This window comes from Nomascus leucogenys, chromosome 22a (assembly GCF_006542625.1).
Source record: "Nomascus leucogenys isolate Asia chromosome 22a, Asia_NLE_v1, whole genome shotgun sequence".
Taxonomy (NCBI): domain Eukaryota; kingdom Metazoa; phylum Chordata; class Mammalia; order Primates; family Hylobatidae; genus Nomascus; species Nomascus leucogenys.
This window is the reverse complement of record NC_044402.1, coordinates 110,329,852-110,355,591: the sequence shown is the minus strand read 5'-3', so window position 1 is coordinate 110,355,591 and position 25,740 is coordinate 110,329,852. Positions and strand designations below refer to the sequence as shown.

The 25,740-nt window shown below is 39.1% G+C and overlaps 1 protein-coding gene and 1 pseudogene across 12 annotated transcripts in view; both read right to left on the bottom strand.

The window, feature by feature from the left end:
- Positions 1-25,740, bottom strand: part of UNC80 (unc-80 homolog, NALCN channel complex subunit) — a 233,478-nt gene that overhangs the window by 169,107 nt on the left and 38,631 nt on the right. For 10 of the 12 annotated variants that reach the window (XM_030804163.1, XM_030804170.1, XM_030804171.1 and 7 more), the window contains exons 8-16: positions 17,830-18,091; positions 16,295-16,429; positions 14,564-14,780; positions 13,743-13,883; positions 12,423-12,691; positions 11,005-11,373; positions 5,631-5,777; positions 2,329-2,476; positions 113-261 (exon numbers count right to left, since the gene is read on the bottom strand). In XM_030804163.1, the coding sequence (XP_030660023.1) occupies positions 113-261; positions 2,329-2,476; positions 5,631-5,777; positions 11,005-11,373; positions 12,423-12,691; positions 13,743-13,883; positions 14,564-14,780; positions 16,295-16,429; positions 17,830-18,091 (1,837 nt within the window). The remainder of the gene's footprint in view (positions 1-112; positions 262-2,328; positions 2,477-5,630; positions 5,778-11,004; positions 11,374-12,422; positions 12,692-13,742; positions 13,884-14,563; positions 14,781-16,294; positions 16,430-17,829; positions 18,092-25,740) is intronic. The other 2 variants (XM_030804166.1, XM_030804174.1) reach the window with 1 other exon arrangement.
- Positions 21,841-22,852, bottom strand: LOC105739196 (annotated as a pseudogene).

The window sequence follows — 25,740 nt, the reverse complement described above, 5'->3', positions numbered from 1 at the left end:
TTAAAGTGTAGACTTTTAGATTTCAGCTTCTCTTACTCATGGCCATGACAATGAGTACTTTTCTCAGGGCAGAGACTGACACCTCCTGTGGGAAGAGAGGAGAGCTTCTCACCAGATTCTCAGGGCTGTGCAATTCATGTGTGGTTGAAGCGCAGCGTGTGATGAGGGATTTAAACATGGCGCTGACGATAATGCCTTCCACATTTTGGGCTGTGGATTTGTTGTCCACTGTGGTGAAGTTATTTCCAAACCCAGCCTTGTCTGGAATGCAAAGGCACAAATTAAAGACAATGCTTCCTTTAAGCTACACAATGGGTAGGAGTAAGGCAGTACTTGGCACCCAAGAATTAGTGAAGTGCTACGTGAAATACAGAAACAAGGAATTAAAGATGCCCCCAGTTTAATAATCTCTAGGCAGACCTGGAAATAAATGAATCATAGTCTCCTTCAGAGCCTTTACTATATGATACAACCAATTGCATTTCTGGAATGGTTTTGTTGATAAATCTTAGCAAAGGAAAGGAAACCAACTCTTAAGTTTAGGAAAGACTTTTAGGGTTAGAGTAGTTTTTAAATAGGTGATCATTTACAGAAAAAAAAAAAAAGGCTCCTAAATGACCCCCCAATGGAGAGTTCATTTTCAAGCTTTCTGGTGGTGAGAAATGCTACTTTCTCAATGGAAATTGTTCAGTCTGTCTAAAGTGGAATAAGGTGGGGCCAACCAGGTAGCTGGGAAGGGAGAAGAAAGAGTCAGGCAGGAGCCCTGCAGAGAAGCTCTCATAGGCCCTGGGAAAGACCGAGTCCTGCCAAGAACTGCAGAGTTCTCCCAGAAACTTCTTGGGCAGGTGGAGAGGGGAAACCTCCCACCTTCCTCAGAGCCACCTCCTTCTTGCTCACACACATGTGAAATGCCCGTGAATGGAAGCCTTTGACCTCCATGGCATTTTATGCCAGTTTTTCACAGAAAACTGGATCTTTCGTAGGTGACACATAGGTATCCTGTGCCCGTGCCAGAGGATTTCTCATGGTCTGTGAACCACCTGTGAAATGTGACAAAGGGCATGGGCAGCTCCAAGATTCACCATATGGGGACCTATGTCTGCCTGGCTGATTCACTGTGATCCACTCCCACATCTCAAGCAACGCAGGAGGAATTTATCACCTTAAAGTAATATACTTTATTACCAACCTCTCACTGTCTATGCCAATTGACAAGGGATGATCTCTAGATTTCACATTGCTGAAAGATTTCTTTTAGTCTATGCTTATAATGTCTATCTCAAATAGTTTAAAAAGGAGAAAAAATCATTTGTAATCAAGAATTTCTCTTGCATTGTCTCAACTACCTTCCTAATTTATTGTCTTTTTAATTTATATTGTGTTTGGTTTAAAACAACTCTGCTAATAGATTGTTTGAGGGGTTCTATAAAGGAGCAATATTTTATTTTAATGTGAAACCAAACAATATTCCTGGGTTACAACCAGGAAAACTGCTTCTAAATCTAGCAAATATATTTTCATTGCAAACTAATCAACTACTATCATACATTTGTTATATAAACAATAAAAGCCTATACTACAAAGCTATCCTTCCCAGACTCTAATTAAAATGTGTATTTTTTTCAACTCAGGCTTCACGCATTATTTTCCTTGCATTGCTGCATTTGCATTCACATTGGACTGGCGGCCTTTGGTTTACTATAAATGCAGTTGACACTTATTGGTCTCCGCCTGTAACTTAGGTCTTCACACTAGAGTTTTCTGAAAGCCATTAAGTTATAAAATAGCTTGTAGGTTTATCTGTGGCTCTATTTGCCTTTTTTAAAAAAATTAAGTATGTGTGTGTCAAAATTGTGTTACTACTATGTTTACTGCAATCATAAGGTTTTTCTCCCATTTTACTTTGTGAAAAAACTGTCAAGCACTGTGCCACTATAATGCCTGTACGTTATAGACACTCATTTCACATCCGTTGAACTAATGAACATGATCACTGCCTCAGAGGTCATATAACACTATGTTATATGAGAGAGAGGAGTCCCACAAGTGGCGGTATAAAAATTGATGGGCTAGGTGAGAACTCCACAAGCTTTACCAAACTTTCATTTACTGTGGTAAGTTGTCCTCAGAAAGCCTCCAAAATGTGTCATCAGAGATAATGTGCAAGCTTTTCTTGTTTATACTCTATACACACACCCACACACATGCATGGACACATACGTATCTTTTCCTCTAAATTCTACCTCCACAAATTTAGTGTCCCCTTGAAACACTACCTGCTTCACCTCACAACGACTTCTCCTAGAACTTGGGTGCAGCTTTACTTACTGTCAGTGACCGGCTCCATACAAAATCCTAGCAAAGCATGCAAGAAGTCCACTACATTATTGAGAGAGTCCTTGTTCACATAGTCCCTCATGGTTTGTCGGAACTGCATCTTATCTAGCTTGTATAGCTTAGTGAGGCAGTTCTGGGCCTGCAATGAAGGAAGAAAAGTGAAAAAGTCACAAGTACCAGCTTAAGCTATGGATACTGGTAGTCTGAGACAGAAGCCTTCAGAAGGCAAGGGTTTCCAACCATCCCCACTCGCCGGTGACAGGCAACCCTGCTAGCCCCTCTTGTCTGAGTAAGATGTGAGCACAGACAGACTGAGAAGTCTGAGGGTGTTTACATTGAGAACAGCTGCTCCATAGGAAAAACCCCAAAGCTCAAAGCTAAGGTCTAATGCTGGTCTCAGAAAGAGTTCAGTATTTTCACCAAGATAGAGATTTTAAGATCTTAATGAAAAAAAAGTTTGAAATTTAGATAAGTGATAGAATTGACAATCCATGTTTAGAAAACCTCAAAGGCTTTGTGTGCAATGGGAAGATGCGTGCCACACTACATCTGAATAAAAGAGACAAAAGAATGTCTATACAGTGGAATGAAATGGGACAACGACCGAAGTCTCTGGGTTGAGGGGAAAAGGGATAAGGATCAAGAAAGAAGGGGTGGCTCAGTGAGGGCCACCTTAATTATGGATGGAGAACTCTGGACCACCAGGCACAGGCATTGAAGTCAGATTAGGGAAGGCAATTCCTGAGAATTGGGATTGTATTAGTGCCCTTAATTGTGGCCCAGAAGAGAATTTAGTTATATCATCATTTTGACAAATCAAGGCCCAGGAAAAAATTCTTGGAAATTTTGAGAGAGAAAAAAAAGATTATAAAAGACTGAAACTTGGAATTAGCAACAGGCTTCTTGGTATAACTTTGTTATAATCTCTCCATCTGTATTGCAAAGTCAGATGGATTGATACGTTTTTCATTTTTCCTTTATTATGTCCTAGATTTGAAATTAGGTATTTTTATTCCCAGGGAGTTTACAAGTTTCCAGATATTGAACAAACTCATTTTTATTGCAAAATAAATGCTACTAGCTATAAAATGAAGTTTGCAAAGTACTTAGGTAAAATATATTTTGCATAAAGAAGTATTTAATTGTCATTCTATAAAGAATATGTGAAGATGTTTATTGTAGCATTTACAAAGCTCTTTAAAACCCTGAGTTGGCAGGCCCTGAAGTACAAATTATTCTGTGTTTTCTATAAAATACACCAAAAGAGGTATAATTTTAAATTTTCTCTTTAGAGGATATTAAAATGTTTGTATCGTCTGTATGAGTTCAGTGGGAAGTTTAAGCAAGCATAAGAATATCAAACTTTAAATACTTCAATTCTGAAAGAATATCCTGAATTTCTTCAGAATATATAAAACTTTTAAGAAATGAATTCCTTTTCAATAATTGGAGACTACCAGCTAATGATTACATTAATACTCTAAGATACGTTGAGGCATTATATGATGAAATTGCTGGGCACTTTGACGAATATCGTCAGAATAACCTTCTGTTTCTTGGAAGAAAAAAGGCTAGGGAAAGGACCTTGCCTAGTAAAGGTGACAAATATTCTTAGTATCCTAAAAATTAAGTAGTTTCTGAAAGGCCAATGGTAGAGAAATCTGAAAATATTTAGCTTCTGGAACTGGATATTTCTCAAGGAAAATTTCCCATATTTATATCTCTTGGACAATGTGTTTATTGAACTAAATAAGCAAATATAATATCAATAATGAGCATTAAATAGAAGGAGATAATAGAGAAATTGTCCCATAAGTCAAATCAATTAGACAGGCAGAACACTGGCTGGATGTCCTCACAGGAAGTGTTCGGTGCTCCTGGGGAGGAAAGTATGATGAACTAAGTGATAACAACAGCTCCTCAAATGGCTTCTGATCCAACTCATCCTGCTTTCTGTGAATCCAGAAAGACAAATCTTGGTTATCAGAGCCAGTTTATACTTCCAACTAAAGCATGACACTTTTTATTATGTTTATTTATTATGTTTTAGGGTTTCATGTCATGAAATTGGTCTTCTGCATGGGGAGTGATGTGGTTTATTTGTCTTTGAAGGCATTTATTCATACTGTAATACAATTTAAAATCAAAGATAAAAAATCTTATACACATGTGCAACGATGGCAGAGATGCCAGCTTTCTATAGCCTTATTAATTATTATTTTCAAATTTTGGCCTCAAAATCAAGATCTTGGTCAAAAGTTTCAAGTTTCAAAATTTAGAAGCTAATAGTGCAAATATAACCCCCATATACACATAATAAACTAAAATAACACAACACAATATAATATAAAAGAGCAAAACAGAAAAGGATAGATAGATGGATAGATGAGAGATGATGCATTAAGCAAGAAACCCAGCATGCTAATACTGTGTCAACATTTCATGACAAAACCTAATATCAAGGAAAAATGGGCTGGCATTAGATTTTGACATGACCCTAAAACTCTGCCAAGATATGCCAAAGGATTTCCGGAACTCAACTTGGCATCAAACTCTTATTTTTAAGAGAATATTTTCTTATGATTTCAATTCAAACATACATATGAAGCAACCATCCCAGCTCAGACTGTGGAAAATTAACAGTCAGCAGAGGCAAATAAAAATGAGCTGGAAGACCATTTCCAGTACAGAATTATGTTTGGCAAGCCCAAATGCAGAGTTTCAAGTTTCACACAGTTGACAAGGACATGATCTCAAATATTCAGAAGGCAAGGTTCATTCTCAAATAAAGCAGCCAGAAAATGACTGGCTACTTTTACAGTCCTCTTTTGTCCCAATAAGGGCCATTTTCCATAACTTAAGAAGGACAGCAAACCAGGTCCTAAAACTTTGACCCCTTTCTCCAATATGCAATATGTTTCTACAGTACCCAGGCAGATGATTAAAAAGTCATTTGTTACAGGCCATCAAAAGCTTGCTAAATGTGTTCATCTGTGCAAAAGTTCTTTCAAGCTGCAAGTCACACATTCCAATTATATATACTTTCACTAATTGGAAGTTGGTCTGCCCTAGGCAGGAGGCAGAAATGTTTTCCCAATTAAACTTTCCTAAGCCTGGGTTTTAGATGTCTTGAGATATCTCATGAGAATCTCCTCACACCAAAACAGCATTAATTACTCCTCCAAAATACAGTATTTTTCAGGAAACACTGACCCTCATTGTCAAAGGACTCATTCTTAAACAGAAGGGAAGGAAGAGGGAGAGGAAATGGAATCTACTTTAATTCTCCTTACATTCTCTCGGAATACCTGGTGTCTCAGACGATCTCCAGAGAGCCCTCGGTGTCCTTCTCCACAACCATAGGCACATCCCAAAGACTTCACTATTTTGATGAGCATTGTTAGAGCAAGCCTATGGTTGCTTACAGGTGTACTTTCATCCTGGTACCCACGAATGAGAAAGAAAGAAAAATCTGTTTACTTTGTCACTGAGGTCCTTTCGCTAAGATTCTATTGTATGACTAAATCAAGTTTATATGTTTTACAGGGAGCACCTGCAATTTGGAAAACAGAATTGCAGCAGGCTCAACAAACATGCTCAGTTTTCTAAAATTTAGTATATGATTGAAAAGAAAAAATTTACATATTTTGAACACCCTCTGTTGCTAAACAATATAAGTATAGACGTCTTTGTTAGAAGACATGCTTTTATATCCTTGACTGCTGTCAGACAACCACCTAAAGAGAGACAGTGCAGACTATCAGTGATGAAACCAAATAAGTTTTATTAGAAACTACCCTCATCGGTAGGCCTCTGATACACCAGGGAAGGACTACTGCCAAGTTTCTGGAACTGATCAAAGTCTGGAACTTCGAAATTTCGTGCAACTTCTGACATTTTTGAGGGCTTTTATTTCTAATTGTATACTTTCACTGTATTATAATACACATGCACAAACAAAGTGAGAATATACAGAACTTTATAAACACTTTCAGCTTGATTCTTCCCCTGAGACTAAATAGGAAGACCCCCTGAGATGAATCATGAGAATTGATATCATCCTATCTTTTGCCCAATTTAATCTTTGCTGTTAGTGGAGAACATGGCTTCCAAAAAAGGAACTTCCTTGAATTATTTCCCAAGAAGCATAAGGAAGCAGTTGCTAAGGAATGATGCAGAGCCCAGTGTGGAAGAGTCACTTTCTTTGGGAAGCTGCAGCCTGTCTCAGTCCTTCTACCACTTTCTACCATCAGCACATACACCATAAACCTGGGATTCCAGCTCCTGTTCCTTAATTGCATATGATGTTAGATAACTTAACTAATCTCCTTGTGTTTTTGTTTCCTTACCTGTGAATTTAGGATTCTAATAGCTGCCCTTCCTACTTCATAGGTTTACTATGCAGAGCAAATTAAATAATGTATGAGAATCGTTCTGCAAATTTTAAGGGACTTTTCCATAGCCACATGATTGGGTTAACACATAAACTTTGGAAACAGATATAAGTACTCAAATGTGCGTGTGGTATGGAAGGAATAGGGGCTTATCTATACATTAGCATGGGCCTTACTATGATAAGGTTGACTTTCTCCTCCCCTAATGTTATCCAGTTGGTCCCCCTTTTCTTATCTGTAAGCTCTTGTAGCGGAAGTGGTGCTGAACTCCAGATATTCTCCTTGGCACTGCAGCATTCATTCTCTGAGCTATTCGAAGTGCTGATGGCTCACTGCCCTCAGATGAGTGCCTCTGAAGGCCACAGCTAGAGAGCTGCCTCACCCAACATTATACTCTCTTCCTGGAGGCAGTCTACCTCTAATGACTGGACAGGGCCATAAAGGGACCTGGGATGTGTCTGCTAAAAAGGTCTCTTTGCATCACCTGAGGACTACTTAAACAGCCATTCCAGCTTCAAAGCCCTCTGTGATTAGTTTAGGCCTCTATTACAACTACACTGCAGTTCAATTTCTCCCTATGCCCCATCCTGCTTTTTCATACCTAACAGAGGTTAATCCTGAGAGGACACTCCAGTAAATTGCCTGCACACATATCTTCATATTGGAGCCTGTTTCCAGGGACCCCTACTTAAGACAGCTAAGAAAGTTGCAAACAGAAGACTCAAACTTATCAACAGAACTGTATGTATATAGGTTGACTATCCTTATTCAAAATGCTTGGACTAGAAGTATTTTTGATTTCAGATTTTTTCAGATTTTGGAATATATGCATATATATAATGAGATGGGAATAGAACCCAAGTCTAAACACAAAATTTATGTATGCTTCACATAGGCCTTATATACATAAGCTGAAGATAATTTTATATAATTTAATAATTTTGTGCATGACATAAAGTTTTGACTGCATTTCATCTGTGAGTTGTCACATGAGGTCAGGTATGGAATTTTCTACTTGTGGCCTCATGTTGGAGCTCAAAAAGTTTCAGATCTTGGAGCATTTTAGATTTCAGATTTTTGGGTTTTTAGTTTGAATTCCGATTTTAGCTTCAACATTTACTAACTTTATAACCTTGGACAAACTACTTAACCTACCTGTGCCTTACAAAGTCAGAATCATAATATCTATTTCATAGAGTTGTGAGAATTAGAGTCAAAACATGAAAGGCATGTAATAATAGAAAAACAAATTATTATTAATTATTAATTATAGCAAAACTAATTATTAATTTAAAATAATAATAAAATTAATCATTTTTATGTGTAGGGCACTGCTTTCCTCTGGAGCACCTTTATGCAAATTAGAAAAGGCACCCCTCTAGGAGGAGAATTAGAAGAAGATGAGCCCTCTGAATGGTTGTAATCCTTTGGTGAGTGGTTCCAAAAGCGGAGGTTGGACTGGATTTCAATCCTCACTGGCTTCCTTAGTCAAGGGCCTTTGTGTAGAGGGCTCTGTAAAGGCTACAAAGCCTTATGCAGCAGTGCCTCAGAAAAGGTCATCCTGAGCAAGGGCTTATTTGGAAGACTGGTTTACACATATTTTAAAATTATTATAAGCTCCTTTAAAAATTTTCTAGCTCTGGAAGCTCTTTGTAAATATCTATTCAGGTTTTTATTTCTTTAGACCTTCAGATGTCCTTGGGATTCAGGTTGCTTTCATAGGAGACATTCAGAAAGATGTAGCAACTTACAGCAAAAAAAATTGAAGATATTAAACAACATTCCAAGCTCTCAGTACAAGTTGTGGCAAATATAGAAATGGAAATTAGATCTTCCTTTCTATCTTAATCAATTCCTAGGCTTCTGTTATTACTAAGTTGCAAAATTAGATAAACCTTCTGATTCCACTGAAGATAACAGATGGGTTTGGGGCAGAACAGACCAGTGTGAATCACAAACAGAAGGCACTTGACCCACCATCAGGTTTTATTTTATAAATTATTTGTACTAAAAAGAATATTATTTGGGGAACTAACTATAAGACATATATATCTTGGTGGCTGTATTGGAGACCACATAGTCTGACTTTAAAAATCCTATACTGATCAAAAGTGATAACTTCGGTCAAAATAACATCTATTACATCAAGCTATATAGTCTAGATAATATCTACGTTCTAAATAATCAAGACACTTGTGGGTTTTCAATAAAAATGTGGTTAAAATGCCACTTGGATAAAATTTCAAAGCTAAAAAAAGGAAGAGCAAAAATGAAAACAAAACACTAATTATGAACCTCAGAGATCTTTAGCATACATACAAAACCTCATCAGTTTAGTTGGAACATCTAAGTTTTGCTGATAAAAGCTTATCAATATTTCATAATATTCTCTTCTTTTTAATTTCCCTTGAATATTATAATGGGCAAAACACCATTTCTAATCTCTTTGTCCAAACAGAGTTGATACGTAAAGAATGGAAATTCAGTAAGAATCTCACCAGTTTCTGTGTTTATAAATTTGGTCCTTATAACTTGTATTTGTTTGCTAATTCCTAAGTAACTGATCACTGAATGATTCTTTAGATCTTAGCATCTGCAATCAAATCTCTTGTGATCTGTACCATTATTTAGATAATTTTCATTTACAGTCAGATCTGAAGTTCCTTGCGTTGTCCTCAGTGATGGATAAGGTGCTAAGGTGTTGGGAAACTTAAAATCCAATAAAGTTCGTTAGAATTGCCTTATGATTAATACAATTAAGGCAAGAGAAGAAAATCATATAGAAAAGGCTCAACAACCAAGATTATCGGAGCAAGAATATTTGGATCACAGTCCACAAATATTGGGAAGAAAAGAGTAAACAATAAAATGAAGAAACCAGATGATAAATGCATATTAAATGTGTCAAGCGGGACTCAAAATAAATGAGGAAGAAATTGTGAAAGAGGAAGGAGTATTGCAACGCTTGCTCAGATGTGAAAATCTGATAACATGTAAGAAAAATGGACAATTTATAGTTTATACAATATATATCCAGATGGTATATATCTAGAACTCTACATAGTATAACTTCACATGTGTAAACACTTGACATGATGTGTAGAGTATTTGTTAGAGATTAAAATCTCTTGTTGATTTCAATTTCTGAATATCATTTTCTAGCTAAAACCACAAATTGAGATTAGTCTAAGTTATGTGAATTTAAGCTGTAGTAATTTGTATTTAAAATTTAAAAAGAAAACCAATTCTTGATGTTAAGAAGTCATATACCAGATGTTGACAAGGCAGAGGGAATTAAATTTAGGAACAATTAATAATACAAAGACTAAAGCCACCGGGATGTGCCACATTGAGACATGAGAGGGCTGAATGAGGCTAAGAGAGTTATTCCCACTTCAAACCAACATAAACTAATCAAGCAAAATTCTTCTCTTGCTTTCTCCTTAACTGTGGTTGAAGCTGGCTGCCAAAAATGTGTTACTTAAAAGAAATAACTCTACATTGAAGAAAAACTATACTGCTTGTTATGGGCTGAATATTTGTGTATTCGCAAAATTCACATATTGAAGCTGTAACCCCTCAATCTGATGGCATTTGTAGATGGGTCTTTGGGAAGTAATTAGGGTTAAGTGAGGTCATGATGGTGGGGCCTGGTCTAGTGGGATTGGGCCCATATAAGAAGAAACACAAGGAAGCTCTTTTGCTCTCTCTCTTTTGCTTTCTCTGTATGCACAAGGAAGAGGCCATGTGAGAACACAATAAGACAGTGGTCACCTATAAGGCAAGAGAAGAGGCTTCAGAATAAAACAAAACCTGACAGCACTTGGACTTCCCAGCCTCCAGAACCATGAGAAAGAAATTTCTATTGTTTAAGCCACTCAGTCTATGGTATTTTGTTATGGCAGCTTGAGAAGACTAAGACATTCTTCAGTTAGGTCAGAGTCTGAAGGTTTTGAGAAAGGTTATACTTGGCGTCAGACTGAGAATTACGGCAACATAGCATAACTGAAATGTTCTCTTGCAGAAATAACATGACTAGAGAATTAGCTCTAACACTGTTTGGATGGCAATAGATATTGGATTTAGAGTACAGTTGCATTTAACTGTTTCTACTAATGCCTACTGAGAACCTAATGAAGAGATTTCTCCACTCTCCACTTTTTTGCTCTAGTGACTAGGTGCTGTTCGGAGTCAATAAACTGCTGGCAGGCAAGCTTTAGAAAGAAATTAGGTATGACATTTCATGAGGACACATAAGGTGGTTCAGTCATACCTTCTCTTGGTTCTTATCATTCTTCTCATAAGGGCCGCCTCCACCTCCTCCACCTCCTCCTCCATCACTTCCTCCACCTCCTCCATCTCCACCTCCTCCTTCTTCTCCTCCACCATCTCCAGCTCCACTAACAGCAGGGCCTCCGAATCCACAGGTGGAACTTCCGGATACTCCTTTGAACTGGAAAGCTCCCTCACTTGGCCTCTTTTCCAAAGTCTCATTTTCCTTGTTTTCACTCTTCTTTCTATTCTTTTCTACACAGGGCACCACACCAAGTTGAAGCAAGCATTCCACAATGTTTAGCGCCACGTCACAGATACGAGAGCTGATGTCGTGATTAAGGACAAGATAAACAGCCTTCAGAACTACCTGAGAAAGACAAGATAAACACAGCATGATTAAGTTACCTGCACTCCCTCTTCCTAAAGAGATTTGGTTATTCTGTTTAACCCATTTCCTTAGGCTAGTCTATGAAATTCGGTAGAAATAATTTAGACAATTGTCAAATTTTCCTATAAAAGTTGCTGTGGAATCTTGTGTATTTGCTTAATAGAGCGTGTAAGTCACCCAAAGTATTAAAAATATATACATGTATTATCTCATGTACATCTTCCAAAACATGCTATGGTATCAACAGTTAATGGGGATATTGAAGCATAGCGAGTTAATGGGAGAGTAATTATCTGTCCAAATGGAAACTTGTTCTATTGATTTTTTAAAATAAAAGTGTTTTAATCCCGTCTTTCATTCATTACTAATAATGGATAAAGAACAATGATTTCCTTTTGTTCATTCATGACTATATCATTATACATATTTCATTTAAAGTACAAAATATTTGCATGTTTAAATTATGTTCCTTTATTGGTTTTAATATTGTAAATTATTTGCTAAGCCAGGATTCCTAATGTGCAATAAAATTTTGTGAAATGTAACTGTAAAATACAACAACCCCTTCATTTGCTAATAACTGTACTCAAGACAGGCACTCTTGAGAATGCAAGCTTAAATCTTTTAAGAACTTCTATTCATTTTTTTCTGGCTACACAGGAGGTTTGTAGTCCTGTTAATACCAAAATAAAATAAGTGAAGAATTTTTTTGCCTTCATTCTAGACATAAGGGACTTATTAAACACACACATATATGTGTATTTATATAAGTATATTCAGGATTCACTAATGGTTTTGGATTATAAAAATATTCTGAGATCAGATCAAATCTGATGCAATGCTTGAAAAAAAAGTAAGGTGCACCTATGATGGTTGACACATTGGTGAATTTTTTTCAGTGAGTGGCTTTTTCATTTCAAGGTTTGATATCTCTATGAATCTATATGCCCATTTTATACAACATTGCAAAAATGCACCAAATAATTCATATCTGTCTAACTTTGGTAAGAAAAATTCTTGCTTCTTACAGAAAGATCAAGCATTCCATTCCTGTGGACAAAGTTATTGGTCCCGTCAATATGTTCTGTGTCCTCTAGGTAGCTGTAGTTTATGCAGGAGTCTGTGAGGCTTCGAGGTAGGTTAGCACATGCCAGAGGTTCATGTGGCATCTCCGGGATAGGCACCTGGTTGCAGAGTTTCCTCATATGCTCATTGAAAAAGTCTGCGTAGCCTACGTTGAATGACGCCAAAGTGGTATTGAATGTTGCAACCGTGATGGTGGAGATCTGAGATCGCACTAATAAAATGAAAGCAATGTCTTAGTTCTCCCTACATTAACCTACAATATCAGTTAGACAGTTATACTATTACTTCAGTCATGACCACAATAACAGCTGTAGTTTTTGAAAATATTTAACTTATAGTCTCAAAGCTACTCTCAACTCTCATGGGACTACTGAAGCTACTAAGGCCATATGATGTGTGGAAAATATTAAAGATGGTAGAAAAATGTGAATTATAACTGGCTTCCTTAAGGCTGAGATTAGGATTTAACTTCTGTCTAACACTGACTTAGTTTAGTTGATCAGCATAGATGAATTTTACCCACTGTTAGATGATAGATCATACCGATATAAACTATTTGTTTATAGCATTTTTATCTAGTATATTAAGGAACAACAAACATGAATAATTTTTTTCTCCTTTGGCTAAAAGTAACTGAAAATAAATTTGTGGTGGTAACTAACAGATATCATTGAATACCTGAAATACAGTGCAGATCAAAGAGGGACTAAATTTATGCTTCTATGAGAACATAAGAAAAAAGTCAATTATTCTGTTAAAAGTACAGAATGAGAACCTGTCTTGGATTATACCCAGAGACACATGTTTGCTGCATACAAAACACACAAGAACTTATCTAAAATAGAAGCTGTCTCAAAAAAAAAAAAAACTGGTGGCCATGGAAGGCAGTGACTTTCCTCCCGCTGAAGGTATACAAGCCCTTCAGAGAGATGTCATAGAGGGGATTGAAGCACTGAATCTAGATGTCTTCCAAGGTCTCTTTCAGCCCTGTGGGTCTATGAGCTTTTGAAAAGAAATATGAATGGCTTGTCCTTACTCTCCCGCTGAGAGGTATGGTGTTTACAGTGCGATGTTAAATAGTTCTTGCCACTAAGGATATGCTAAGAATGGCTAACAAGTAAATTACCAAGCAATTCAGCACAAGAATGCCAGTTTTCAGAAAACACAGGAAGTGGATTACAATGGGAAAGTAACATGGTGTAAGGACAGAAAACAAGAAAAGAAATCTGAACTCCTGCCCGTAGGCCTCACCTCCTACCCACCTTCCTTGACGGTGTTTTCTCCATGGCTGTTGGAGGGGTCCGGCAGGTCGCTTACCAGGGTGTGATGGGAGTGGGAATGCCTGGCGCTCAGACTCTCCATCTCAGTGGCTGCATCTGAACTGCCTCGCCGGGTCAATTTCCCTGGGGTGAATAAGAGCACCCCACAAGAGGGTTTTAAAATCTGAAAGTTATTCTGCCAAGATATTGTCTTTCCCAATGACAGCAGGGAGAGTGTGGGGCTGTTAGGAAAAGTGTGAAACACAGACAAAAAAGCAAGAATTGAACTTGCCATGGGGATATTCAGGGCCAGGAAGATTGATGAAGCTGCCTGTGATAAGGTCAGCCCCAATCTTAGCCAAATGTCAGAAACCATCTGTTGTGGCCCAGCTAGCTGTCAGCTCTCAATTTTAAATTGGCCTATTTAATATGCAATCCAGAAAGAAAAATATATATGTATATATATTTTTCCTTTGCTGCTTTTTTGAAAAAAAATTCAAGTTTAACAAAAATCTGCCGTCTAGATTCACAATGGAAATAAATGCACAGAGCACCCTAAGGCCATATTTCTTTGTCTAGAATGATCTAAGAAATAAGATTGTTACCTGTCTAATTTCACAGAACTTTTGCATAATTACTTCAATTATCTGGATTTATTTGGCTGTGAAAACATAGCATTATTTTGGTACTGGAGAACCTGAATTTGAGCCCCAAATTTCTTGGCTGAATTGTTCAAGAAAGATTCAGATTTGCCCAGGAGCCCTAGATCCAGTTCTAAACAGGTCACTTAAACTCTGCCCTATTTTGGAAGGCCTTATGGTCACCTAAAATGGTGGTTTGCCAGCCTCCTTTCTCAATTCCTCGCCTGTCTTCTCCCAGCCCAGAGAAACTTCCAAAGGAGAATGTGCTGCGCGTGGGGGACACATCCAGGTGGTCCTCGTGCAGCAGGAAGGGCACTCCCATTCTCCGTGGCCTCCTCTTGCCTGTGTGGTGGAATGGAATGGAGCCTTTCCTCTCTCGGTCTTCTTTGCGGCTCTTGAACTACAGTGATGAGAGGTGCAGAATTAGGCACAGGGCAAAGAAAAGGTTACAATCTGCTTCCCAAGGGGCTCCATGATCTGCAATAAAATACAAGAAATGTGCCAGGAAGAGGAGACCCAGAAAGTCACTGAATATCATCCAATAAAAATGGGAGAAATTTCACGTTAAAAGAGTGAAAGAAACTAAGTAAAAGGCCATGTATTCCGTGGGCCTTTCTCCTGGGTTCGGTTAGACTAGTGGTTTGCAAAGTGTGGTCCCTGGACCAGCAGCATCAGCATCACTTGGGAACTTATTAGAAATGCAGATTCTCAGACATATTATATCAGACCCCCAGACGCTGAGGTCCAGCAATGTGTGTTTTAACAAGTCTGGTAGTTAATTCTGATGCACACTAAAGTTTGCAAATCACAAGGTTAGAGTCACTACTTGAACCAGCCTCTCTTTTTCTGTTCCATTTTTCACGATGGTGATCCATTGTTCCAGTTAGCCAACTTTAAATGTGCGCCACTGTTCATAAGAAGAGTCAAAGAAGATACAGACCATACATTGCCACAAACCCGTTATTCCTACCAAACAAGTTCAAAACCAAGTGCAACTAAAAGTTTAGAATTGCTAAGGAAACTTTTAAAATATAACAATTCCTTAGCCTACCTTCAGCAATTCTGGTTTAATTGGTCTGGGATTGAACCTGAAGATGTATTTTTTAAAGCTCCTTAAAAATTATCATTTGCAGCCTGTATTGAAAACCACTTTTTTCCTTTCAAATGATCAGTGTTTTAAGAAAATTGATAGCCATTGTCTTTTGTTGCATCATTAACAAAGGCAGAAAACTGCTTACTTAGTAACACTTTCAGCTCGTAATAGGTTAATATCGTGTTCTGTGTTCTTCGTCGGCATAATTAAACTAACAGTTTTGAAAAAGAGAAAGCAAACCACTATGTATATACATACACATAGGTCTACACATATTATTTTCTGTTTATCTCCAATTACTTACAAAAAAGAGAGGCAGAGTAATGGCAGAAAAATATAACGTATTTAACTAGAAGACCTACTTTTGAGTTTGGACTCAATCTTGGGCAAACTACCTAAAATTTCTAAGGGTCAATTTCTTACCTGCAAAATGAGGAGAACAAGGATGTCATTGGATTAAATGAGAACTATTTATATAAAGTACTTGATGAAAATGAGTTGAACCATACAAATGAAAGTTACCATCATTGTTACCACAACTACTTCCACCACCACACTACTTTACACTGCTTTACGCATATGATCAGAATTGAGCTTCATGACAACCCTGTGGAGCATTTAGAATAGGAAGTTCACTCATACACACAGAGGGACTTGCACAGGCGTATGCTGCAAGTCAGTGTTACATCTAGGAGCTGACTTCTGTTTCTAATGTCCCTTTCCCACCTCACCCCATACTGCAGTATGATCAGAAACATCTCATGTCCCACTGACATTTTTTATTTACCAAAATATCAAAGAGCATAAGCATTTCTACCCACCTTTTTAAAAATATTCATACCCAGGTCTGAAGAAAGATCTGGGACTGCAGATCTACGCAGATTGGTCAGTGAAACCTTGGAAAAGGCCTCAGAGCTAAGAGATTTTTCCTCCTCGTTACACTTCATGGTGAGATCCTTAATAAAGGTAGACAATGATCAAGGACTTAGGACTTTACATCCAAATACTGTTCCTATTGAAATGTCACATTTTTAATAGGGATGCGCCTATAGCTTTGACATCTTTGAACAATTGAACTTGTATGTCTGGACTTCTAGAATCCAAATTCTGCTGGTGAGAATATATATTTCATATTAATTATAATTTCTGTCTTGAGTTTTCGGCAGTGAGGTCATGTAGCCCCAGATTTAGAATGCTAAGAAAATAGAGAGAAGATGGATCTCTCTTTTTTTTTTTAATTAAAAGAGTGTTTTTTTTTCCATTGAATGATTCAGTAAAGCAGATATCCACTTAGGCAGACTATCTACTACTAAAACAGATTATATTTCCTTTTAACTCTGCTATTGCTCATGTTTGTTTTCAGAATATGCAGAAAAAAATTTCAGACTCAGTCAATTCACATTTAAGTAAATCCAAACAACTGGAACACACTACAAGTCATATTTTTCTCTACATTTTCAACACCTGGTGTTGATGAGAAAGAGGGCAAGAACAAGTGTTCAAGCTGGTATTAGGTCATTCATTTATCAAAAAGCAATTGCCATGAAGATATCACCGTATCAGTACACATTCAGTTTACTTCTCCAAACATTTATAGTAAATAGCAAGACTATCAAAATGCAATATTCCTAATGATGACATTAAGACACTGGAAAATGTTGGCCAGGCGTGGTGGCTCATGCCTGTAATCCCAGCACTTTGGGAGGCTGAGGCAGGCGGACCACGAGGTCAGGAGATCAAGACCATCCTGGCTAACACAGTGAAACCCCGTCTCTACTGAAAACATACAAAAAAATTAGCCGGGTGTGGTGGCGGGCGCCTGTAGTCCCAGCTACTCAGGAGGCTGAGGCAGGAGAATGGCGTGAACCCAGGAGGCGGAGCTTGCAGTAAGCCAAGATCGTGCCACTGCACCCCAGCTTGGGCGACAGAGCGAGACTTCATCTCAAAAAAAAAAAAAAGACACTGGAAAATGTTGAGTTATGCAAAAGAGGTTACATCATGTTTAGTAAAATCCTATGTTACTGATTTTATATTGGTAATCAACAGATTAAATGTCAGAACTCTCTATTAATTACTACTTTGATTATCCAGAAGACCCGATTTTCCACTATTCTAGATAAACAAAGACTTATACTAAATTAGCATGTGCAAGAGGTGCACTTCTTCAAATGATTAAGTGCTAAAGCCAGCAAAGGGTCAAGCATGCAAGATGGAAGGGAAAAGATAATAGCAACAGTGTAACCCACCAACCAAAAAGTCAGCACTAGAGTACCTAAGAGCTGGATGCACAGAGAAAAGAAGAATCCATTATGGCAAAGTTGCTGGTTTGAATGACAATGAACTGAGTTTTTCTTACTTGGGTTTTGTGGGTGTTCACTAGTGAGGGAGCTGCCGCCACCATGGAGCTACTCCTGGGTCTGGGCAGGAGAGGAATATCTGGCTCTGGAGGCTTTTCTGGCTTCTCTTCCAACATGTGTCGCAGCCTTTGTAGATAGTACATCAGAGACCACTGAGTGCCTTCCTCAGACCAATGGGGCTGAAGTAGGCAGCGCAGAACAGCAACGTCAAAGTAGGTGGCATAGCGGGACCTTTGGCATGGAGGTATCACAAGAGAGGCCCTGTTCCCAATGGCAGAGAGAAGATAATTATACTGGCAATCAAGCTTTCAGAGGGGCAGCACAGCATGGCTTATAGCTCTACTTTTCTCATTTGTTTAGTTATTCATTTACTTGTTTCTTATGTAGTTTACTCTAATATCCTTCCAACTGGTCTCTCTCATTCCACTTTCGCTAAACATCTCCTGAAAGTAGAGATATTGAGAGAGTTTTGAAGGATGGATAGGAATTAGCCAGGCAAAGTTGAGGTTTGGGCAGGAGGGAGGATTAGCATTTCTGTCAGAGGGAACAATGCCTACAAAGGTATGAATTTTAAAAATCACGAGTTTTAAGGGGAGACCCTAATATTTGGTGAGTAATTTGGGTGATGGACAATGATGAAAGTGAGAGCTATAGAAATAGATGAGGTTCAGATTACAATGCTTCCTTTATGCTAAGATCAGGTTTGACTTTTACCCCGATAGAAATAGAAATGATATTTGCCTTGCCTACTTTATTGAGCTATTTTAATTTCAGTTGTGAAAATATTATGTAAAATAACTAAGGAAAAGCTACAAAACGCTAAGAAGCAGAAGTTTTGCTATGAGGAAAATAAATAAAATAAGTTTGAAAATTCTAAAGTTATATATCCTTGCAAGAGAGCAAGACTAATGTTTTTAAAAATCTCAAGTTCCTGGGATTCTATTATTCAATTTAAACACATAATATATTCATTACCTAGTGTTCAATTTAATTCTACTACAAAGTAGTTTTAAGAAATTACTCAGATTAATACACCATCCTATGTATCTTAGGTGCAACAAATTGAATGTTTGTGTCCAACAAAATTCAGATTTAATGGTAAATTTAACTTTCTCACCTTGAACAACATGTGGTCTGGTAAGAAAGACAGACAATAAGTGACAAAATATAAACTTAGAACTTCCGGGATCCAAGATGGTATCTTAATTCTAAAATCTAAACTTAGCTGCCAAGCACAATTTCCTTCTGATTTAGGTGATGCAAAAAAGAGATGTTTGTACCCTACCATGAACTAGCAAATGATGCTACCCACACACAAAGTGCTCTCACAAAAAACGCAGCCACAGAGAGTGAGTAGGGATTTTCCTAAACTTCTTAGGCTCATATTTTTTTAATTAAAAAATCTACGGCTCACTAGTGGTTCAAGAAAATAATCCCATAGGACACAGCTACTATTTTAACCTATTAACTAGAATAAAAACTATGGTGCCAGGTGCGGTGGCTCATGCTTGTAATCCCAGCACTTTGGGAGGCCGAGGCGGGCAGATCACGAGGTCAGGAGGTTGACACCATCCTGGCTGACACGGTGAAACCCCGTCTCTACTAAAAATAGAAAAAAAAAAAAATAGCCAGGCGTGGTGGCAGGCGCCTGTAGTCCCAGCTACTCCGGAGGCTGAGGCAGGAGAATGGCATGAACCCGGGAGGCAGAGCTTGCAGTGAGCCGAGATAGCGCCACTGCACTCCAGCCTGGGCTACGGAGCAAGACTCCATCTCAAAAAAACAAAACAAAACAGAAACAAAAACAAAAATACTATGGAGTAAGGACTTGGATGTTTGGTGAAACTTTTGTCTCACTTGATACATTTGTTATGAGTCATTGGTAAAATACATTTCTGACTGTGGGTTTCAGTAAAAAGTTCAAAAATACAAATCCAAACCATATCTGTGCCCTGCAAATTATTTTGACAGCTCTTCTACTTCGCTGTCGAAGTACATACCATACTTTATGATTTTTTCTCTTGTTAATAGCATTGTCTGATGGGTTGAGGTACAATTGCCTGTGTACACAATGGTTTTGAATTTCAATGCTATCTTACAGTCTAATATTCTTGAATATTTTGACAAGTAGGAAATAAATATAAACTGAAGTTCAAACACAAAAGTGAGTTGGCAGTCATATGAAAAGAAGCCTTCTACAATCCCTAAATTCCCATATATGCTATGCCAGAGTTTATCCTTTTTCCAGAGACCTAGAATATTCTTTGGACATCAGTTTTGTGACAACTTTAAATCTATCATAAAGTCTTACAGAATCTCCTTCCAACGACTTCTCATCAGTTCCACAGACACCACCCTAGTCCTAGCCACTAACATCTCCCATCAGGCTTATTGCAATTACTTCCTATTAATCTACTAGTTTCTCCTCTTATTCCTCCACTCCCTGGCTCAAACCCTTTCAGTATATTACTTAATCCCCTTGGAATAAAACGCAAGCTCCCTTACGGTAGTGAACCAGGCCTGAATAGTCTGGCTGGGTTTACCATTCCAAACTCATTCTCTATTATGCTTGCCCTGGTGTGCCAGTTATTGATTTATTGCCTCTCAGCCCCAAATACATTTTTGAGTAAAAAGCCCTGTTTTAATATTTTCTCAAATTGTCCAGCATGCCACTTGTTTACTCCTGAGACCCTGAGTGCCACTTGTTTATCCTAAGACCCAGTTTGAAGGAAACTAAAAACTTTGATTTTCATTTCTACCCATCTCCTAAAAGGCTTTCACTGCTCTCCCTTCCCCCACCCATCCCATTTCTCCTTCTTAAAGATGCATGAAGCACCCAACCCACTCCTCTCAGCCGATCATTTATACCGCAGATGATAGGATTTCTTTTCCCCCGCCCCCATGCTGTAATCTTGGATTTATAAACAAAAGACAAAGTATAGGGTTGGCTGGTTACCAGCTGGGTAATTTTAGGTCCTCAAGGCTTTGTGACAATCATTTGATTCATTATAAGAGCCTGTGAAACTGTTGTTTTCTTGACTAGGCTGCTGTGGTTAAGAGTTATTAGTTCGACCAAATTATTTCCTCCCCATTGGAATAGCTGGTAGTTGTTCTACACCCATTACCTTCTGCTCCACACTTTAAAGTCCCCAAATGTTTCTAGTTAGTAAATTAGATTAGGGAGTTCCCTAAATTACTTCAAATCCCTAGATCAGTGCTCTATGTGAGATAACCATGAACCACGTTCATGAGAATCCTTCCTTCCAAGAAGGATACGAAGGAGGGAGGTTGTTAAAAACGCAGGCACCAGGTCTTGCCCCAGACTTCCTAAACCAGAATTTCAGAGGATGTGGTCCAGGAAATTTTAAACAACATTCTCAGGTACTCCTTGGATACTCTTTTTAAGAAATACACAAATTGCTTTATTGGATATCAATAAACTGCACACATTAACTATACAAAACGTTTCCTTGATACAAAATGTATGAAATGTAAGCACCAATGTACTTTTAAAAATGTAAACATCTTCCTCCCAGGCCTACCTGTTGGGATCCCAAAATAGTTCTGGGAGATACATAGGGCAGACCAGAGCACCCCACTTAGGCCACCGACAAGTGACAACCATTACTTACAGTCCCTCTTGAGATATTGTTAAATTGCCTGGGAAACAGGTGCCAACCACACCAAACAGGAAGCTGAAATAGCTGCTCAGGCCCAGAGCATCTCAGGCTCTAGACACGTCCTGGTGTCAGCCACCGCCTTCAAAGGTCCCGTGGCTGAAACTGGGGGTGGATTATTGCAGTCAAACCTCGCGGAGGGTGGCCTGAGGGCTCCTTCAGGGAGGGAGTGGGGAGGGTCCCCTGACTGGGGTGGACACTGTCTGTCAGTTCTTGTCCTGTAGCTCAAACAGCTGTATCCAAACAGTTCTGAATACACAAACACATGCAGAAAAGCCAGTTCAAGAGAGCCCCTGAGCTGGGGCTGCCAGCTGCCCTCCCGCCAGCCATCCACAGACATGGCCACGGGAAGGCCTCTTTCAGAGTCCACTGAGGGATCCAGCAGAGGAAACAGAACCAGAAAATGGTTTTCATCAAAGTCCCACGCGGCTGATGCATCCAGAAATGGGGGCGCTCAGGAGGGAATTCTGTGGCATGAGGACATGGTGTCCTCCTTCCTTCTGGAGCTTGGGGAGGCTGTTGGTTGGCGGGGGGCAGGGTGGCAGGTAGGGAGAGGAAGAGGGAGCCTCTAGCGTCAGCGAGAGACCCCCGAGCAGCCCGACTCTTGGTGCTTGTGGAGCAGGGCCATTCGGGAGAAGGTTCGAGCGCACTCTTGGCACTGGTACTTCTTGACGTCCAGGTGGGTCTGGAGGTGGGCCCGCAGGTTGGAGCGGTCGGCGAAGGCACGGCTGCAGTGGGGACAGGAGAACGGCTTCTCACCCGTGTGGGTCCGGACATGGCCCCGCAGCAGCCAGGGTCTGGAGAAGGCCTTCCCGCAGGTTTCGCAGGGGAAGGGCAGCGTGTGGCTTCGGATGTGTCTCTTGAGGGCACCCAGGCTGAGGCATTCCTTATTGCAGTATTGGCAGTTGAAGGCTTTTTGAAACTGGGAATCCTTGGCCTCAGAGACCTGGGCCAGCTGCTTGGGCACTTGGCCCAAGCCTGGGAAGGTGGTATCAGCCTCTGCCTCCAAGGAAGAAGCTGAAATGGAGGAGAAAGACCAAGAAGGCTGTGAGCGTGGGCTGGGCGACTGGGAGCCTTTCCCGCTGTCCTCATCCGACAGTGAAGTCAGTTCTGCCTCTGTGGGACTCTCTTGGGAGAGTCCCAGTTGGAGGGAGGCCCTGGCAGTTGATTGTGCTTGGAGCGCCAGGAAAGCGTCCCAGACGAGTGTTGGCAGCGAAGCAGTGGGGTTAAGGTGGGCCTGGTGGTAGGGCTGCTGGAAGGTAAACTCTGGATTCGAGTCCGGCAGTTTGCTGTAGTTAGGCTTCCGATCAGGGTCAGGGAGCTTCCTGACGAGGAAAGAGCGCGGCATGGTGGCGGAGGCAACGAGGTCGCTGAGTAGCGCAGAAGTAGTGCAGGTGATCCACTCGCTAGGCCGAGCCTTGGAGCAATAAGTGCAGCCGCCCGCCAGCTCCCTTAAGTACTCCAGGGGAGCAGGGTGGGACCTTTCCGGCCACGCCTCTTTATCACTTTCGCGCCAATTGGAGGCGTGCCTCCCCCTAATGTCACGCTCTGAGCAAGTGGGCCGGGCCCGGCTGGGGCTCGCGCGGTAGCAGCCAGGGCCCGCCTTTTTTTTTTTTTTTTTTTTTAGTGGCGCCATATCGGCTCACTACAACCTCCGCTTCCGGGTTCAAGTGATTCTCCTGCCTCAGTCTCCTGAGTAGCTGAGATTACAGGTGCCCGCCACCACGCCTGGCTAATTTTTGTATTTTTAGTAGAGATGAGGTTTTGCCATGTTGGCCAGGCTGGTCTCGAACACCTGACCTCAGGTGACCCACCCGCTTCGGCTTCCCAAAGTGCTAGGATTACAGGCGTGAACCACCACGCCCAGCCTTGAACACTCTTAATAATCCTATATGGAATCGCTGTAACTGAGAAGATATGCTGACGGTGTTGTCCCTGAGGGCAACAGATGACTAAATTGGTATCTTTCTCTATATACAAAATGTATTGTCTGAAAGTAATTATCAACTGTACAGTTGAGTCCCATAAGCATTAACTATTTTCTAACAGGGCATATTAGTTCAGCAGATGATGGGCTGCAGAACAGCAAGACTCCAACAACGTAAGGCTGTGATCAGAGACTAGAAACATATCTGTATCTTATATAATCAAAATTTGTTGAGTAAAATCACATTTCAACTGATTGATACTGAAAGAGACTTCATTTGAAAATATCAATAAATTAACAAGACGTTTGGTAGCAAATATTTAAGTACCTCACTTTAAGGTGTTATCCAATCACTAGTTTATTTGACTTAATGTGTGAGCTGTACTGCACTTAATATTCAATAAAAAGCAGGAACTATCAATAAATATTTTTATTTCATTTAAGACAGTATTATCAGGCGCGATCAAAGTATCACCATCCAATAAAAGTCATTTTAATTAACCAGCAGACTAATATGTGAGAAATAAATTTTCACAACTGGATAAAAATGACATGAGGGAGGCCAGGCGTGGTGGCTCATGCCTGTAATCCGAGCACTTTGAGAGGCTGAGGCATGCGGATCACGAGGTCAGGAGATCGAGACCATCCTGGCTAACACAGTGAAACCTCGTCTCTACTAAAAATACAAAAAATAGCCGGGCGTGGTGGTGGGCGCCTATAGTCCCAGCTACTTGGGAGGCTGAGGCAGGAGAATGGCGTGAACCTAGGAGGCGGAGATTGCAGTGAGCCGAGATAGCACCACTGCACTCCAGCCTGGGTGACAGAGCAAGACTCCTGTCTCAAAAAAAAAAAAAAAAAAAAAAAAAAAAATGACATGAGGGAAGCTTCTTAGATCATGTGATAGAAAAGTTCTTTTCAACTCTAATATCCTCTGAATCTAAAAGTTATTTCCTGGAGAAAATTAAAAATGAAAATGTTATAAAGGAATATGAATACAACTTTTCTTCTAAATGATATATGTAAAAATAATGAAGAAAAGCACATATATAAAAAGTTATTAATGTTTATAGCTACCTGATGGGTCATGGATGATTTTCACTTATTTTAAAAATATTTTATATATTTACATTTTTTCTGTAATCGACCCTATACAAAATTATATGCATAGAATAAACAACATATTATGACAGAAAAGAATTTCAAAACTGGCAAGAATTTCTTTAGTCTATTTTCCAAGCAACTATGGCTTTGGAAAGTCAAGTTATCATTAATTAGGGTTGAGACCTGATAGCAGAAAGTATTGAAGGCAGATAAGCACTCCGGAAATAACAATCTCTGGAAGCAAAGAACTGTCAGTCTTGACTCTATGCAGTATTTACTGAAGCATAAATTAACTCTCTGCATATAGTAATTAAAGATGAAATCTAACATTAATTTAAAAACTAGCTACCTGTTTACTTATTGCAGAGTGCAGAGAAGACTGATGTGCAGTTCACTCAAGTTCAGAGCAAAACAGATAATGAATTGTATTTGATACATACAGACAGCTTTTGTTACTAGGATATTTGCATTGTTTTGTTATTAAAGTTCTCTTCTTTTCTGATTAATACATGAGCTCTTCCAATAAAGACACATGAACATTTGTATTTTCTGAAAGCTTTACCTTGCATCATTTCCATGGCAACCAACCACTGCAGCTGGGCAGAGAGAAAACCTAATTCATTTTTCCAAAGTGCCACTGATTCATGTCTAATTAACACATGTGGGTGTATGTTGCTGTGGGTGACTATGCACATATATGTGTCAGGGAATGCATATAAATATATATATAGAGAGAGAGAGCTTGAGTATAGACATATCAGAGAATAAGAAAAAAATATCTGTTCACAAATAGTAGTCTTGAACATTATAGCTGGCTTTTGTTTTTACCAGCAAATCAGAATGGAACCATTAACACTTGATTTTGTCAGAGAAAAGAAACATCATTTCTGTCTATATGTCTATATTTGTAAATTTCTATGTTTACTATGGATAAGAAAAATTATATAAGAAATACAAGCTAATGAATATTTTTATGACCTCAGGATTTTACACTGATCTTGGTTTCTATGATATGTTTAAAAGTCAGACAGAAGCATAGCATTTGAAGTAAAAGATTACTTACTCTTATTTGAAATTAAGTTAAACTTTTTGGAATTTGTATAAAACAGAATTAGTGGAAGAGGAATACTCAATAATTGATGTCAAAAAATATGTACAGAAATAGCCATAAAAATTTTAATATATTAAATGATGATGACATTATCATT